The sequence below is a fragment of the Procambarus clarkii genome, chromosome 90 (assembly GCF_040958095.1).
Source record: "Procambarus clarkii isolate CNS0578487 chromosome 90, FALCON_Pclarkii_2.0, whole genome shotgun sequence".
NCBI lineage: Eukaryota > Metazoa > Arthropoda > Malacostraca > Decapoda > Cambaridae > Procambarus > Procambarus clarkii.
The window spans coordinates 16,708,281-16,726,803 of NC_091239.1; the positions used below are offsets into that span (position 1 = coordinate 16,708,281).

The following is an 18,523-nucleotide window of genomic DNA, read 5'->3' on the forward strand; positions in this document are numbered from 1 at the left end:
TGCAAAGATACATGTGCCACAAATCGGTGGCAAACGAAAATCATGGAAACACAGTCGTTCACTTGTGTGGACCACTCTGGCTGGTGTTTGGTTAACCCTTGTGTTGCTCAGGGCTAATTAGCATTTGTCACCCACAGGCGCATACCAAAAAAAAAAAATGATTTTTTCTTCTAAACCTGTTAATTTGTGTTCTCTGATCATGGGAAAAATAATAAAAACATCGTAAATGGCATATATTCACCATAACTGTTCAACTAAGCCGATATAATGCCCAAAGAGCATAGTGGCCACCCCTACCAACATGACAAATCATACAGATATTGCCACACCCATCACCAAAATGGCTTCTCCCCCACACTTCTTTTGCTGTTATTACACTGTATATACACGTTATATATAGGTATCTACATTCATGTTCACCATAACGAACCACTAAGTTGGTATGCTGAGTGGCAGTGGCATTTGCCACTTTATCCCTCCCTCATCTCACCTGACTCACCACCATTCTCCTCCCACCATACTGTTTTTGCTTTTATTCACTATATACAGATGTTATATATAAGTATCTGCATGTTTTGTTCACCATAGCGAACAACTAAGCTGGTATAGTGAGTCCAGACAGTAAAAGGTGGTCACACACAGTCAGCAGACAATGCTACCTCCCTCCCCACCAAGATTACTCCTCCCACTACAGCGCTAATTATCACAACAATCCTGCTATTATCAGAATCCTGGTCATTTTTATCACAGTCAGGGGTCTTCTGTAATACTATCATCGCTAAATAATAACATGAACATATATATTATGGCATTTTTAGGCGATGCTGTGGTCACAAGCTGAACAGCAGTGCTGTGAGCTCATGCTGCGTGCATCAGGCTTGGTGGCTCACTCAATACCGAGGCCCTCACACCCGGGAATTTGGCCCATGATTTAAAAAAAAAATGGAGTCTGTTTACAAGAATCCTGATGAAGGCGAGGTGAACCCCGTGTATATGCTGGCCGTTTAAATCTTGCGTAGTACTCCAATACATCATATGATGGGATGCGCATTTTATAGCAAGTCACTCAACACATCATATGATGGGTTGCACAACTTAAGGGTTAATGTGCTTCACTTGTTGTGTGGACCATTCTTTCTGGTGTTTGGTTCATATGGTTCACTTGTTGTGTGGTCCATTTGTGTGATCCAACTTGTCCTATGAAGGAATTATTAACTGTAACCTGTGATAGAATGGGAAAGTTTTCCACTAGTCTGTGAACTCTGTCCCAACATTGTAAGCAAATCCACACATCCCCCACTTCGGCGAACTGGGTGAGTAAATCCGGTCTGAAAAGTGTGCGACCTAGCCGGAGATTCGTTGAATTGGGGTACGTTGAATCGAGGTTGTACTGTACCTTGCCTGGGCTTTCCTTAGCAGTCAGCCTAAGGGCCTTGGAAAACCCCATTGGGGGCTCATTGGTCAAATGGATGCATCCTCTGACTCCCATCTCGCTTTGTGCAAGTTTGAAAGTTGCTCTGTCCCCTTGTCTCAGGGTGACACTCGCCATTTTAGCCTTTGCCATGCTGCCTGTTGTGTTAATGACACCTTTGACCCGGAGTCCTGCGAGTAATTACCTAAGTGTAATTACCTAAGTGTAGTTACAGGATGAGAGCTACGCTCGTGGTGTCCCGTCTTCCCAGCACTCTTTGTCATATAACGCTTTGAAACTACTGACGGTCTTGGCCTCCACCACCTTCTCACTTAACTTGTTCCAACCGTCTACCACTCTATTTGCGAAGGTGAATTTTCTTATATTTCTTCGGCATCTGTGTTTAGCTAGTTTAAATCTATGACCTCTTGTTCTTGAAATTCCAGGTCTCAGGAAGTCTTCCCTGTCGATTTTATCAATTCCTGTTACTATTTTGTATGTAGTGATCATATCACCTCTTTTTCTTCTGTCTTCTAGTTTTGGCATATTTAATGCTTCTAACCTCTCCTCGTAGCTCTTGCCCTTCAGTTCTGGGAGCCACTTAGTAGCATGTCTTTGCACCTTTTCCAGTTTGTTGATGTGCTTCTTAAGATATGGGCACCACACAACAGCTGCATATTCTAGCTTTGGCCTAACAAAAGTCATGAACAATTTCTTTAGTATATCGCCATCCATGTATTTAAATGCAATTCTGAAGTTAGAAAGCATAGCATAGGCTCCTTGCACAATATTCTTTATGTGGTCCTCAGGTGATAGTTTTCTATCTAGAACCACTCCTAGATCTCTTTCTTTATCAGAATTCTTTAAAGATTTCTCACATAATATATAGGTTGTGTGGGGTCTATGTTCTCCTATTCCACATTCCATAACATGACATTTATTAACATTAAATTCCATTTGCCAAGTGGTGCTCCATATACTTATTTTGTCCAGGTCTTTTTGAAGGGCATGACAGTCATCTAAATTTCTTATCCTTCCTATTATCTTAGCATCATCAGCAAACATGTTCATATAATTCTGTATACCAACTGGTAGATCATTTATGTACACAATAAACATCACTGGTGCAAGAACTGAACCCTGTGGTACTCCACTTGTGACATTTCTCCATTCTGATACATTGCCTCTGATTACTGCCCTCATTTTTCTATCAGTCAGAAAATTTTTCATCCATGATAGAAGCTTACCTGTCACCCCTCCAATATTTTCCAGTTTCCAGAACAACCTCTTATGTGGAACTCTGTCGAAAGCCTTTTTTAGGTCCAGATAGATGCAATCAACCCAACCATCTCTTTCCTGTAATATCTCTGTGGCTCGATCATAGAAACTGAGTAAATTCGATACACAGGATCTTCCAGATCGAAAACCATACTGTCTGTCTGATATTATATCATTTCTCTCTAGGTGTTCTACCCATTTAGTTTTGATTAGTTTTTCCAATACTTTCACTATTACACTTGTCAATGATACAGGTCTATAATTGAGGGGGTCTTCCCTGCTGCCACTTTTGTAGATTGGAACTATGTTAGCCTGTTTCCACCCGTCTGCTACGATTCCTGTACACAGGGATGCCTGAAAGATCAGGTGAAGTGGAATGCTGAGCTCAGATGCACATTCTCTCAGAACCCATGGTGAAACGCCATCTGGGCCAGCTGCTTTGTTCTTACCGAGCTCCTTGAGCATTTTTTCCACTTCGTCTCTAGACACCTCTATGTGTTCTATGTTGTTCTCTGGAATTCTTATTGTATCTGGTTCCCTAAAGATTTCATTTTGTACAAACACACTTTGGAACTTTTCGTTTAGTGTTTCACACATTTCCTTTTCATCTTCCGTGAATCTATTTCCCATTTTCAACCTCTGAATATTATCCTTTACCTGCAATTTGTTGTTTATGAATTTATAGAATAGACCTGGTTCTGTTTTACATTTGTCCGCAATCCCTTTTTTAAAATTTCTTTCTGCCTCTCTCCTCACTGCCGTGTAGTTGTTTCTCGCATCTTTGTATCGCTGGTATGTTTGGAGGTTCGGCCTCTTCCTGTATTGATTCCATTTTTGTGTCTTTCGGTCTCTAGCCCTCTCGCAATTTCTATTGAACCAATCCTGTTTCCTAGTTCTGCATCTCTGTTTTGGTATAAATTTTTTTGTGCCTTTATCATATATTTCACAAAACTTGCCATACATCTCATTCACTTCCTTGCCTAGCATCAAGTCTGTCCAATTATACTCACTAAAAAAATTTCTAAGGTCACCATAATGTCCTCTCCTGAAGTCTGGTTTTTCAACTGTTTCAACCTCCTTATTTTCTTCCAGCTTATAACGCATTGCATACTTTATTCCCAAAAAGACATGGTCACTTTTACCCAAGGGAGGAAGGTACTGAATGTCAAATATCTCTTCCTCCTTCCTGGTAAATATCAAATCTAGCATGGAGGGAACGTCCCCTTCCCTCATCCTCGTAGCCTCGTAGTGGTGTTCCTTACTTGCACTCCAGTTCACCCAGTCCACTGCTATTGATTTTTGGGTGCAGGGAGCTTCAGCATTGCATGTGAGGTTTAGGTTGCTGCAACGTGCTAGGTTGGTTGCCTTTTCTAATGCCCCAAGGCTGCCCTGCTTTGATTATAGGGACCCGGACTTGGGGGCATTACTTGCCTTGACTTTGGTTTTGTCTGTGCCCCCTTGTCTGCGTCCTTCCCCTGCTGTAGATCAACCTGTTCAACCCTTCCCTCCTCCCCTCCCTCACTCCCAAATGTCAGAGAATTTCAGAGTCAGGGCAGGGCTTTCTTGGTGGTGAAAGTCTGGTTGCTAAGGAGATTGCCCCTTCCGATCAGTGGCGGAGATATTCGAGCCTGTTCCTCCTGCCGGGGCTTTAGAAGCTGGTCTGCTTCTTGCCAGCAGACCCCCTTCTTTCATGCTTTACTGGTGTACTCTGCCTTTTCTCCAGAGGCGGACGGTTTGGAGGACGGCTCTGCCCCAGGTCCTAATGTGGAGGATTCCAAGGCTGAGCCAACTCCCAGGGAGGAGTTGACTTGGGGGCTTGGGCCCCATTTGACCCTGCATGGGTATTGGTACCCTCGGCACGAGGCTTGTTGTTACAGGAGAAGGGGTTTTCCTATCCCTGCCCTCCTCCCTGTATGAGTTTGATATGGGTTCGACTCCTCCCCAGATTTGGTTCCGGGTTCCCTTGGGTTCCTCGGTTCCCTCCTTCTGGAGGTTTTCGACTTCCTGCATCCCGCCGAAGGAGGTGCAGGAGGCCATTACAGCTTACCTCCTGCGAGACCCAGATTACGCCTCGATAATGAATCCTTCTTCTTTTGAGTTAGCCTCCTCTTTTCCTTACTGCGTGCGTTACAAGGTGCCAAAGTCTTCCTGGCTAGCAGACTGCCCTTTCTTTTCGTTAGGGTCGTGGCATGCATTCTGTCGGACCCGCACACTTGAGTGGAGGGAGTTGACTACGGTTGTTCAGGTTTACCTGGGGGGGTGAGTTTGAGCACCTCAGTGGGTGCTTGTTCACCCCTGTGCTTCCTTGCGACATTGGCCAGGTGTAGCTTTGTGTGCAGGTTCCCTCCCTTTCGGCTTCCCTGGTGGCTGAGGATTTGCGTGCTCATGGGCATTTGGCTTCTGTCTTGCTCTTCTTTTTCCTGTTTGACCTGTCTTTGGATTTGCTCAAGGTGGATGTGTTGGAGCTGGGTTCCAGGCCAGCATCCTGTGTGCTTGCCTCGGCAGCTACGGCGTCGGCTGCTTTGTTGAAGTTGTTTGTGCCGATTCTGAAGGAAGCGGTGTCTTTGCTTTTTGCCTCATGTGCTGACAGGCAGTGCTCGTCCACTCTTTGGAATCTGCTTGGGCCCTGGCTCTTAGATTTTCATTCCCCTTTTGTCCGTTGCTGTTTGCAGAGTCTGTGGTGGTGCATTCTGCAGGCAGTTTCATCTAGTTGCCTGCCTATTTCGGACTTGTTGGTTCTCCGGAGGGAGGCTTTGGGGTCCTGCCTGGAAGGGTCGTGCCAGGGCTCAAGGTTCCTTCGGTCATCTTTAGCCAGTAATGCCAAATTCAGGACCGGCCTCTCCTGCGGAACCGTCAGCATCTGGTCGGCACAGTGCTCACTCTGAGCGTTGGTTGGGCTTTTGTAAGGGTTGTTGGCCCTCTCATGGTTTGCCTCGTTGATGGTGTGATGGGTAGGGAGGCTCGAATCGTTTGCTCTTGCCTGGTCCCATGATTCGTGGCCATTTCAGGTCATTTCCTGTAGCTTGCAGGGGCGATGGGTGGCTCCTCCTCCTTCGAAGGGTTCGGGGCTGGTGAGACACGCCTCTTCCCCTGCACTCTGTCCGGTCATCCTCCTCCTGAGTCAAGACCTCTGAGACATGTATTGGCACATCCCGATTCATCCAGGGTTCATGGACTGGCTTGGTTTTATCATGGGGCAGCAGGCTTTCCGTTTTCGTTGCTTTCCATTCGGCTTGAATCTTGTACATCACATTTTTACATGCCTTACCCGGGTCATGGTGACCCGTTTGTATCTGTTAGGGGGTTCGGGTTCTGGCTTACCTCGACAACTGGCTGGTCTGGGCTTCCAGCTGGTCTGCGTGTCTGCTCCCCAGGGGTTTGTTTTTTTCCCAGCTCACTGGGTTTCGGTTCTTGGTGAACTGGAGGAAGTCCCATCTGGTTCCCTCTCAGGTTCGGACTTGGCTGGGTCTTATGTGGGACTCTCGGATCACTTCCTTGTCTCTCCCCTCAGTGTCGTTACTGTGACTGCGGTCCCACCATCGGCTGTTTCTGGGGGGCTCCCGGGTCACTCGTTGATTGCTCAAGCAGCTATGCGGGAGTCTGAACATTGCCATGCTGGTTTACCCACCGGGTTGGGTCTGGCTTCTGCGACTGTTGTGGTTCCTATTGGGACGCCACTTCTGCCACTCTCGCGATCGCTGGGTTCAGCCTCTGAGGGCTTTGCATCAGCTGCTGCATCACCAGCTTCTTTTTCGGGTTCACTGCCGTGGTGCTTACCCAAGCCCTCGCTCTATGTGTATACAACTGTGTCATCTCTTGACTGGGGTTTTATGACCAGTGTTCACCAGGCCGTCAGGGTCGATGGGGTCCGTCCTTCTGTCAGGCTCACAGCACTGTGCGGGAGTTTGCAGTAGTGTGGCTGTCGCTTTGGAGGGTTTATGTCACTTGCAGATTGACAATCCGGCTCCATTCAGACTGCGCCCCAGTGGCTCATTGCCTGAAGCAAGGGGGGTTTGTTGCTGTCTTTGGCTCTTTGGGGTTGGTCGCTTCGGGTGACTTGTCTGCTGAGTTCTCAGGGTTTGGCTCCCCTGGCAGTTCACATCCAGGGGGTGTCCAACGTCCTGGCGAACAGCCTGTCCCGGTTCATTCCCCTTTCCATGGAATGGACGATCAGTGCCGACTCATTCAGTTGGCTTTGCTGGACGTACGGGCGCCCAGAGGTGGACCTCTTCACATTGGGGTGGAAGAGGCATCTACAGGTATATGTGGCGCCCTTCCCCGACTGTGAGGCTGTCGGTGTCGATGCCTATCAGGACTGGTGGAGGTGGGGTTACCTTTACCTCTTCCCTCTCGGTTCTGCTGTTGCTTTGGGTTCTGGCTCGGTTGGAGACATACCAGGGAAGAGATGTCCTGTTGGCCCCTTGGTGGCCAGCCCAGCTTTGGTTTCTGGCACTGCTTGCTCAGTGTCTGAACCCGGGGACTTTTCTGCGGCTTCGCCTCTTCCAGCAGAAGAGGCTTCGCCTCTTTTGTCCAGTCGGTACATGGCTGGTTCGATCTTCTCCGATCTTCACATCTTGTCTTTCTGATGCAGGTCTATCACCACTTGTATGGTGATCAGGTGGCTTCATTGATGGTGTCCGATCTGCGTGTTTCGTCTCCGTCTCATTTTTTGTCTCTTCATAGGTTGTCTTCGGTTTTGGATCGGATTGTTTCGTCCTCTCTCTCTCTCTTGGCTGTTTCAGGACCCTCATCTTATGCCGAATACTGTCGCCTCGTATCGTGTGGTGCTGGTGGAACTGCTCCTGCTTACGTTTGGGGTGGATGTTACTTCTGCTCCATTTTGCCAGCTGTCTTGTGCGTTATTGCACCACCGGCCTGCTCATGCGCCGCCTGCGCCGTCCTGGGCGTTGGACCGTGGTGCTCTCTTTTTCTCTCTTCTCCTTGGTTTGTGGTGGCCCCTTCGGTTTGGGATTATTTTGATAAGGCTCTTTTCTTGTTGGCATTGGCCTCTGGAGGGTCAGGTCGGGGAGAGTCATGCTCTCCTCCAGCACAGGGGTTTCTGCTTTTTTGGTCCTAGTGGTAGGTTAGTTTTCTTGTAGCCATCTCCTTCTCTTCTGGCAAGGAACGAGACGGCAGCTTTTCGGAGGGGTCCTTGGGTAGTTGATGCTTAGTTGGTTCAGCTGGGGCTGCATTGGTGCTATCTGTGCACCACAGTGGGGGATGGTCTTTATGTTGACCCAGTTTCCCTTCTTCCCTGTTCCCAGGCTCGGGGTCCCCACAGGGTTATTCGGTCCAGCCAGCCTGCGGTGTATCCTCGTGCCCATGATGTTCTCAAATTTGCTGCTTTAGCTGCCGTTTCTGGTAATATGTCTTGGGCTGACATTCGGGCACAAGGGTTTTGGAGGTCAAACCGGGTCCTGGCCACTCGTTACTTCGTTAATGTTCCTGGCCCTAGTCAGGTGTGTGTCGCTTTGGGTCGCAGGTTGCAGCCAGTTACCTCGATTTAGAGTTAAGGTGGGAGTGGCAGCTGCCTTCCAGGTAAATTCCTCTTTTATTTTTCTGTAGTCAGGTAGCTCTGAAGAGCCGGAGGGGCTCTCCACAGAAAACCAGTGTTGATTGTAATGAAACGCCGTTTTCTAGGCAAGTTCTGGAGGCTCCCCGGCAACTCTCCCTCCCTCCAGTTGGCAGTATTCACGTTTTTTATATTCAGCCTCAGAACTGGGGTTGGATGGCTGGCACAGGGGTCTGGAGCTACCCCTTCCTCCTCTCAGTCAGAGGGGAAGCTGTGCAGACAGTGGTGCGGCGGTGGTTGTGACGCCATGCTTGTTTGCTTGTTTTAAGATTGGCTGTTCTGCTTGATAGTTTGGCTTTCTGTAGCAATTTTTAACCAGGTGGTGTTTGTTTTGAGGCGCCTACCTTTGAGTGCCTAACCTGGTCGATGGCAGACATTGAATGCTTCCAACCACTTGGGGGGTTTCTATAGGCCATTGCTCCTCCTGCCTCTGTGAGGGGGCCAGGTTCTGGCTCGTGGTCCACGGTAGGCATAGATCTCTAATCAAATAGACTGATGCCATGATCTAATAAATACATATCAGCCAGGTAAGCTCCAGGGAGCCTCTGAGACTCGCCCAGAAAATGGCGTTTCATTACATTCAACGCTAGTGTTTTTTACTAAATTACTGTCATTTAGCATGAATATTAGATTAACATACTTGTATTATTAAGTTTAACAAAAACTAAATACCTATATAGTATTATTTTATTTAAACTGTTAAAATTCTGTATTGTGCTCTTCTTCATTATATACAACACATTTGTTGCTTGGTTGTTCTTCCAGCTCCACAACAGATGTGCTTCCCAAGTTAAACCTGAATGTAACTTTGGAGAACACAGAGTACATGTTCTTCCCCCAACAGCAATCTGCCCTATCGTCCTGGATCGTCAAAGATCCATATCGAAGGAAAAGAAGGACCTCCATCGGTCCGAGTCAACACCAGGTGGACTCAGTGAAGGCACTGTGAGTGGTTCTAGTATTGCTACTAATTTAATATCCAGTTACTTTTGATTGACATAATGGGGATGAGGTAGCACCACGTTCTCCCACTCGAGGGCATGATACAATTTCTTTTCCATTTCAGAAGTAGTCAAATCCCATTTTTAAAAAGTTTGTTTTGGACCAGTTATACAGTATTTCAAATTTTAAATATACTTTCATTGAATTTTATATTTAGTAACTTTGGAGAAGTTTGATAGTTGAAAATTTCACTTACTATTGAAGGTGGGAGAGTAGGTTGAATATTAGACACTTTATGCTTTGAAATATTTGTCAATACCTTCCTTGTCAATGTATCTCTACCCCGTGTATTAGAAGTAATACAATTATCACAAAATGCTAATAGCATTCATCCTTCAAGCACAAAAGTAATCGGTAAACACTCTATCCCACAGATGTCGGCTCCCATGTCTTTCCAGATCACACCACTGCCTGGGACTCATCCATTGGCTGTCTTTGTCAATCCTAAGAGTGGAGGGAGGCAAGGTGCCAGAATCCTCAGGAAATTTCAAGTAAAAGTTTGAATTTTGTATACTGAAGCATGACATGCTAGATGCAAGTTACTTTCACCTTGTAGTAAAATCTAAGGTAGTCCAGCACCCTTAGCTTTCAGGCAAGTTTGTGTTTAAATATAAAAAATCAGGTATTACAGGCAGACCTGTTGAATAGTACCAAAGTATAGTTACACTTTTTGGCTAATTTGTCTTTTGTGACTTTTAAACCACTGTTAGTAAACACTCTGGTGGCCTTGATGAGGGCTGCTTGTTAAAGGTCCTCCCCTCCTCTCCCCATTTGTCCTGATGATTTGTTCAATTTTTGTTATTGTAAAATTCCACAGTGTTTTGGCCTTTATGGCTTCAGTGGGTAGGCAGTTCAATGAGTTTATAAGCTTTATAGGCTTAAAAGCATCTCCTGTTTTAGTCCTAGATTGTGGCTTGAGCTTGAAACCATGGCTCCTTGTTTGTGTTATATCTGACCATCTGAAGAACTTGTCTGGATCAATATTCTCCAAGTTGTTTAGTATTTTAAAAGTTTCAATGAGAAGCACCCTGTCATGTCTGGTTTGCAATGTGGCCCCTCAACTGTTCCTGGTATGAGAGTTGACTTAGTTCTGGAATGACTTTTGTTGTCCAGTGTTGAACTTTCTCCATAGCAGATTTGGCTTTCTGAAGATGAGGTCACATACGTGGATACAATAATCTAATTGAGGGTGCACCAGCGCTTTATACAGTTGAATAAGTACCTTCTTTTCCTTAAAGTCAGAGGTTTGCTTCATTAATCCTAGGGTTTAGTTAGCCTTTTTTTTTACTGAAGCTCCCATTTATTGTTCAACTTTCAGTGAATGATGGATTCCAACTCCAAGGTCCTTTTATTCATCAGTCTGCTGTAAGGTAATGCTGTTAATCTGGTAGTTGTGATGTGGATTGTTATGTCCCACATGCAAAGTCCTGCATTTTTTATATTAAAACATTTGCCAGTCTTCTGACCGTTCGTGGAGTTTATGTAGATCTTTGTAGACCTCGATATCATTTTCACTTCCCACTTTACCATAAATCTTAGCATCACCTGAAAATTTGAATTGTGTTAATTGTCAATGATGTCAAATTTCTTGGATAAATCCTTAGTATTACTTTTAGTAAATGCCACATACAACTATTTAAATTTGTTACCTGTATAATTAAGCTCCAGCTAACTTTGATATCACTTTGTTTCTTAATACAGTACCTGCTAAACCCCCGCCAGGTGTATAACCTGGCAAAAGATGGCCCCCTGCCTGGCCTTCAGTTATTCAAGGATGTTCCTAATGTCCGGGTTATTGTGTGTGGTGGTGACGGTACCATAGGTTGGATCCTCGAGCAGATGGGTAGGTCATCTTGCTCTTTAGACTTATTTGAGGAAAGATCACATAAAGAAGGGCTGTGATTCTTTGCAGTTAAATTTATATATCAATTATTGAAGATAATCTTTGAAAAATGTGCTGAGTGCCAAGTGCTCTTGTTGAGTCAGTCACCTCCACAGACAAGGTCCAGTGGAGCCAGGCACCGTGCGTAGGCATCATCCCACTGGGTACTGGCAACGATTTAGCCCGATGCCTCAGATGGGGTGGTGGATACGAAGGGGAGTCTCTTCACAAAATTCTTAAGGTATGGTTTTTTGTTTTATGGTAAACTGTAGAGTAATAGGTTGCAACTAGTAATTAGTTGAAGGAGTTAGTGTACATTCTCAGTTAAAATAGTTTAGGAACATAAGAAGGTTATCTTATGAATAAATCCACAAAGGCTGTGATGAGGTTTTAAATTACATCTTATATATTATCTCCATACTGAACGTTCACTGAATAAGGGCGAAGAGGTAGAACAGCTTGTTGACAGAGCCCAAGTGCATGGGGGAATTATGTCAAACCCCGGTTTGTGTCTCGAAGAGACTGCGGGATCCGTGTGAGAGCAGTAGCAATCCCGGGTGCAATTCTTTTGACCATGTCGTGGCTCAGTCGATTAAGGCACGTCTGGGATTATCCTGGACGTAAGTTCGAACCCTCATCACGGCCCTTGTGGATTTATTCATTTGATATATCACGCTATTGTGATTTCTGTGTGTAAGGTTATCTTATATCAGAAGGTGAAAGTGTTTTCATATTGGGTATTAAAAGGTATCCAAGTGGTTAATTTTCTGAACTTTAGCTCTAGATCATTAGGAAATAATCCTATTATATAATTTAAATTAAATGGAGATAATATATAAGATGTAATTTAAAAGTTATATAGTCAAACGATGATAGGTATAAGATATATGATAGCATTTTGAATATACAGTATGCTCGATGTTAACTCATTAGATACTCTTAGACTATGATATGTCTTCTATGTAATATTTTATGGTAAGTATGTGATTTCTGACGTCAGATTCTCTTCACTCGACTATAAGGCTGCACTAAGTCATCAAACCAGCTTAAAGTGGAAAGTTAACATTCTTTGTCAACTACCCCAACCCAAATAAAATGAATCATTAATTTTCAAACATTTTTTTATATTAACAAGCTTAGGTACACATAGTAATGTGCTGCTATCCTATTCTATATGAAGGATTACAGAGTGTAGATCAAAAGCTAGGCAATAGTTCATCTAATACCTCTCTCTCACAGGATGGTTAGTCATACACAGAATCGGTAGAAAACATGTGATGCAAGTCTAGTCAGAGCCGTCTTACTGCATGGGCCTGATAGGCACTTGCCCAGGGGGCCCCAAGAGCATAGGACATGTGCATTATGAAAGCAGAATGTTTAAATATTTCAGTCTTGGTGCAAGCACACTTATATAATATAACCCTACATCCTCGTGTGGGGCTAAATACTAAATACTTAAGACATATTTCCAGGTGAATAACTCTTTGAGCAGAAATGAAACGTAATGTTTTGGGTGGAGCACAGAAAAGGAAGAGCTGCAGAGGAGGAGGAGAAAAAAGGAAAACTTCCAAAATTAACATCGTGGCTCAACACAGGTGCAACAACAGACACTCATATCCTTCCTTTAGATATAGCATCCACATTAGCATCCATTCTTGCAATGTCAGCCACAAGTACTGTTCCTTCAGATATAGCATCCACATCTACATCCATTCCTGCTACCAATCATTCAGTTTTGGCAGACATACAGTACCATCATACAGTACCAGCTGCTGCTGGTGACATTTTACAAGAGGAAATACACAAATCTGTAACAGTAAAGGAGTTTGCAATCCAAGAGACAGATCGAGGGCTATGGAACATTAATGATGCTAACACAATAGATTACTGGATTTGTAGTGGGTCCTCATTATGTAAAAATCATGATAGCAACCTATCAAACTCTCACACAGTGTATAAAACAGCTGGAGTAGAGAATATGAAGACAAGATATTTATCAAACAATGTGTTCAAATGTGAACTGTGGAATAGTTAGTATGTAAAACATGAATGGCTACTCTGTTCACCATCCCAAAGTCATTTGTACTGCTTTGTGTGTCGCACTATTGTCCCAGAAAGAATCTTCCTTTGCTACATGCTGTGGTCAGTCATACAATAATGCCTTGAATACGTCTGGACGATATACTGGATTGCAAGCACGGATTTATAAACCTAATGAGTTTGCCATCTATGTCCCCTGTGCTGGACACAGCCTGAACATGGTTGAGTAGAAGCAGCGGAGTCTTGTCTACAGACTGTCAAATTCTTTGACTTTGATAAGCATTTGTATTCATTTTTTGTTGTTTCTACTCATCGCTGGTATGTATTAACATCATCTTTAGGAAAAGATTTTATCAAGCATTTGTCTGACACACGATGGTCAGCACATTTTGATGCTGTTCATGCTCTGTATGGGGGTTTCTAGAAAAATAAAACATTCACTGGATTCTCTATCAGCTGACAATGAACAGCAAGTGAATACAAGACGAGAGGCAGAAGAATTGAGCAAAAAATGGAAAACCTGGAAACACTCTTTTTCACAATTCTTTGGAATGACATGATAGAAAGAATGAACAAAACAAACAAGGTCCTGCAATCAACGGATATTAACATCCTTGTTGCCACGAATCTTCTTGAGTCTTTGAAAACCTATGTTCAGAAAACTAAATACAAATTTAGTGAATATGAATTCAAAGCCAGGAGTATATTTCCAGAACGAAAACAATGTGTGCGTCTTAGTAGCTATGAGGAATCAGCAGAAGAGGTACTTCTCATTAAAGCCGAAAAATTCAAGGTGGAAACTTTCCTCCCTATTCTGGACACTAATCTTTTAACTGACCAAACATGCAGAGGCTTATTCACAGATTGGAAATCTGTTTTCTTTCTTCAGTGAATTGAAAACCATTGCCTCTGATGCAATAAAGAAAAAGTGTGAACATCTGGCTGATATGAATCACAAAGACCTAAATTATGATGACCTTTTAAATGAATGTAAGCATCTCAAGCACTTGATGAAAATTGAGATGCTCCCTGCACTGTACAGAAAAATAATTTGGGACAATCTGAAATCTGTATTCCCAAATGTTGAAATTGCACTCAGTGTGTTCATGTGCATGATGGTGACCAACTGTATAGGAGAATGTTCTTTTTCAAGACTGAAACTTATAAAAAATCTGCTTCGTAGCACAATGGGGCAGCATCGTTTGAACTGGCTTTCACTCGTGTGCATGGAAAATGACATCCTGACGAGTATTGACTTCAAGCCAATAATAAAGCAATTCTCTGAAAAGAAATGTCACAAATGCTTGTTATAATAAGTTCATAGTAATTTCATACTGTGCCATCTAATCTGTTGTTGTTGTTGATTTAGAGGTGACAACGATCGGTGGAATTGGATGTGCCCCGGCGTACCCGGGAAGGGTTAATCGCGAAGCCTGGAAAGGTGAAACACAAAGCTAAATCGCAAAACAAGTGACGCCAATCATTGGAAACTAATATGCCATGCGGCAAAGATCTAATCTGTGTAGCTTACTGAGTATTATTGTGTTTTTTAAGCCTTGTGTAGTGTTCAAATGTTTATCATGTTGATTAGTTGCTGCTCTACAGCATGTTTTTAATGTTTTAACACCAGTTTTGTTGAAGTACCAATAATATAAATATATGTTTAATATTATCGACCATTTACTTTTTATTCTTGTGAGTGGTTGTCGTAGGGGCCCCAGCACACTAGTTTTCCCAGGGGCCCATAATGCTGTTAAGACGGCCCTGAGTCTAGTTTACTACTAACAAACAAACAAACACTAACAAACTTTGGGCAGAGTTCAAGAATCTTCCAATATTCATGAGTGTATGAAGTAGTTACAGAGCTCAAAGTAACTCATAGATCAGACCCATTTGGTCTGATTTCATTGAAAACAGGCACTTACTAATATAGTGTTGGAGAGTGTACTTACCTCAGTGTTATTACCTAAGTGTAGTTACAGGTTGAGAGCTATGCTCTTGGGGTTCCATCTTCCCACTCTCTTTGTTATATATATATATAGTAATGCTTTGAAACTACTGATAGTTTTGGCCTCAACCACTTTCTCACTTAACTTCTTTTCTTCAAAAGAAAACTTTTTAATATTTTTTCGGCACTTTTGTTTCCTTAGCTTAAATCTATGATGTCTTGTTCTTAAGGTTGCCAGTTTCAAGAATTCCTCTTTGTCAGTTTGGTTGATTCCTGTTATTATTTTGTAAGTGGTGATCATATCCCTCTTTTTCTTCTATCTACTAGTTTCTGCATATTTAGCACCTTTAATCTCTCTTCATAACTCATTTTCAGTTGTGAAAGCCATTGTGTAGCAGTCCTTTGCACCTTTTCCAGTTTACTGAAGTGCATCTTGAGATATATGAACCATACAATTGCTGCATATTCCAATTTTGGTCTCACAAGTCTTGAACAGTTTCTTTGTATTTCACCATCCATGTAATTAAAAGCAATTCTGAAGTTGGAAAGTGCAGCATATGCTCCTTCTACAGTGTCCTTCATGTGTTCCTCTGGGGACAGTCTACTATCCAGAACCACCCCTAGATTTCTTTCTTTGCTAGAGTTCTTTAAGTCCTTTCTACATAATTTGTAAGTTGTGTGTGGTCTATTTTCTCTTATTCCACATTCCATAACATAGCATTTCTGTGGGGAGCCCCGTTGGCTCCTTGGAGCTTTACCAGGCTGATATGGTAATGTCAGACTTTTGCATCAGTCATGTGTATGGAGTTCTAGGGCCTACCGGGGACCACGGCCAGAACCTGGCCCTCTCAGAGAGGCAAGGGATACAATGGCCTATAGAAACCCCCGTATGGTTGGAAGCATTTTATGTCTTCCATCGACCAGGGCAAGCATCCAGAAAGGAAAGCATTCCAAAACAAACCTCTATTCTGGTTAAAATTGCTACCAAAAATTGAACTAGTGGATAGAACTCCCCAACAGAAAACAAGCAAATTAGTATGACGTCACACGTCACCTCGCCACTGTCTGCGCAGTTCCCCCCTCACCGGGAGGGAAAAAGGGAAGCCCCAGACCTCTCATGCCGGCTATCCACCTATCAGTTCTTTGGCTGATGCTATAGGCACTGGTTGTGTGCTCTGGCTCCAGTAGTTGTTTCAGCACTGTACCTAGAGTGTGGTGTCTGTCTTCTAGGTGGTACGTGAGCCGGGAGTGAGTCTCCACTACTCGGGCTGCATGCGCCTAGGGTTCCTTTCCCTAGGTGCCCGGTAAGTACTGCCCTTGGGGCTTGGGCCCACCTTCCACAAGTTCCTTGGGTTCTGCCTTAGGGTCAGGGGCAGTTTTGCACTGGTGGGGAGCAGGGTGCTGCACAGCCTGTTTTCACCTATATGGCGGCCAGCTCTGTTCTGCCTGGGTACGCTGTCCTCTTGTGGGGTTTCTTTTTAATTTTGTTTATCTACCTGGTGGGGGTCTGCCTTCGTTCTTGCCCCTTGTGTCCCTTGTGTTCTGAGTATTTCTGGTGGTTCCCCCTGCTAGGTCCCCGTGAGTGTACACGTCCCGGGGGTTCAGTTCTTAGAAAGTTGTTGGTAGATTTGGGTGCCATTTAGCAGTACCCTGCCTGGGATTATCAGAGCGCGAGTCCTCTTATAGTACACGCTCAGAACCCTGGGAAACCCCTGGGGGTACACGGGTCTGATGGATGTGACCCCAGAGTCCCCCCTCGCTTCCAGCGAGTTTGACGGTTGCTCTCACCTCTTGTCTCTGGGTGACTCTCTGTTTTGCCTTCGTCTGCTGCCTGTAGGGTCAGTGACACCTTCGACCTGGAGTCCTGCGAGTTTTGTTGCTCGTTGTGGCTCGGTTATCCATTTGTGTGCTGACTGAGCGGGTGCAGGCAGCAGGGGCGTTACACGTTGAGCTTTGGTGGTGGCAACACTCTCGTTTGTTTGCTACCTGGGAGCCCCATGGCTGCCCCGTTTTGGTTCGTGCTGGGACTTGGGGGTGTTGGTTGCTTCGGTTTCTTCCATGCCCCCTTGTCTTTTCCCTGGATTCCCCCTTCCTACCTCCATCCGGTTCCTTACCGTCTGTGGGTTCGGGGTCAGGGCGGGGTTCAATGGTTTTGAGACTCGGGTGGTCTCGGGGAATTCCTCTTCCGGGGTATTGACGAGGGCATTCAAGCCTGTTCCTCCAGCCGTGTTGTAAGAGTCTGCCAGTGGGCTCCCTTCCTTAGTATTTTCGCGGCTGCCCCGGTTTTCTGGTACAGCCAGGGATTTGGGGGGACGGCTCGGCCCCAGGGCCTGTTGTGTGGGTTCCCGGGGCTGGGGAGGGGCTGCCTTGGGGGGCCTAAGGCCCCGTAGGACCCCGCGGGGTTTTTTTCTACACTCTAGGAGGGGCTTGCGGTTACGCGGAGTGGGGTTTTCCTCCCCCCTCGCTGTATGTGTTGTTGGGCGTCGGCTCCTTCCCGGGCTCGGTTCCTTGTCCTTTGAGTCGGTTGGTTCCGTCCTGTAGGTGGGTGCTCTTCTCTGTTGCTCCCCCCTTTTTTGGGGACGGGGTATCTTCGTCATGTTTCCCCTGTTATTGGGGTTCTACATGACTTTTGGTCTTGGGTGCGACTGTGCTTTTGTGTGCCTTCGGGACTGGTGTTTGCTTCTGTGTTCTTGAGGGTTCGGGTAAGTTTTTGCTACTTTCCGTACAGGTATTATTGGAACCTCTGTCGGCTCCTAGTCCGGGTCACCGGATTGGGCTACTTGTAGCCCAGTTGGGATACTCGTGGTACGGTTGGGTTCCCATTGGGCTCCTTGTCTTCGCTTCATTGGCCGGTTTTGTTGTCGCTGCTGCCTCTTTTGGCTCCTGTCCCATGTGATGGGTTGTTTTTTCTCATAAGCAGTTCCCTAGGGTTTCGTTCTGTTTGGCTACTTTTCTTGTGCAGTAGTCCTAGTTGGTGCCTTCCCGCTGTGCGGGTTGTGCGGTTCGGCCAGCGTGTCCTGCGCATGCGCTGTGGGAGTTTGTTTTGGTCTGGGTGGTGTGTGTCAGTGCTGGTGTTTTGCGCCCTTTTTTCTCGGGTGCTTTGCCTCTCACTCTTCTCCCTTCTCTGGTATGTGCCCCGTAGCTCTGGGGGTGTCCTGGATTACAGCCATGGGGAGGGCGCCAAGTTTTCCTTGTGTCATGGGTGTGGGCCTCCTCCTTCGCCTCTACCCTGCTCTCCTGCGTGTCCAGCTCTGGCTTCTTCCCCTGGTGGTGCTCCCGGGATCTTCTTGGCACTGTTGGGTCGTGTCACATTCGTGCCTCCGTTCAAAAGGTGAGTTTCTGCGGTCTGGCGTCTTTCGGCTGGGAGCTGGATGCGGAGTTATTTATATA

General features: G+C 45.1%; 1 protein-coding gene across 1 annotated transcript in view; it reads left to right on the forward strand.

Moving 5' to 3' along the window:
• The window catches only part of Dgk (diacyl glycerol kinase 1), a 222,674-nt gene that overhangs the window by 155,945 nt on the left and 48,206 nt on the right, over positions 1 to 18,523 (forward strand). Inside the window, 4 exon segments of the mRNA XM_069318563.1 lie at positions 9,027 to 9,206; positions 9,638 to 9,754; positions 10,965 to 11,106; positions 11,262 to 11,386. Coding sequence (XP_069174664.1) covers positions 9,027 to 9,206; positions 9,638 to 9,754; positions 10,965 to 11,106; positions 11,262 to 11,386 — 564 coding nt within the window.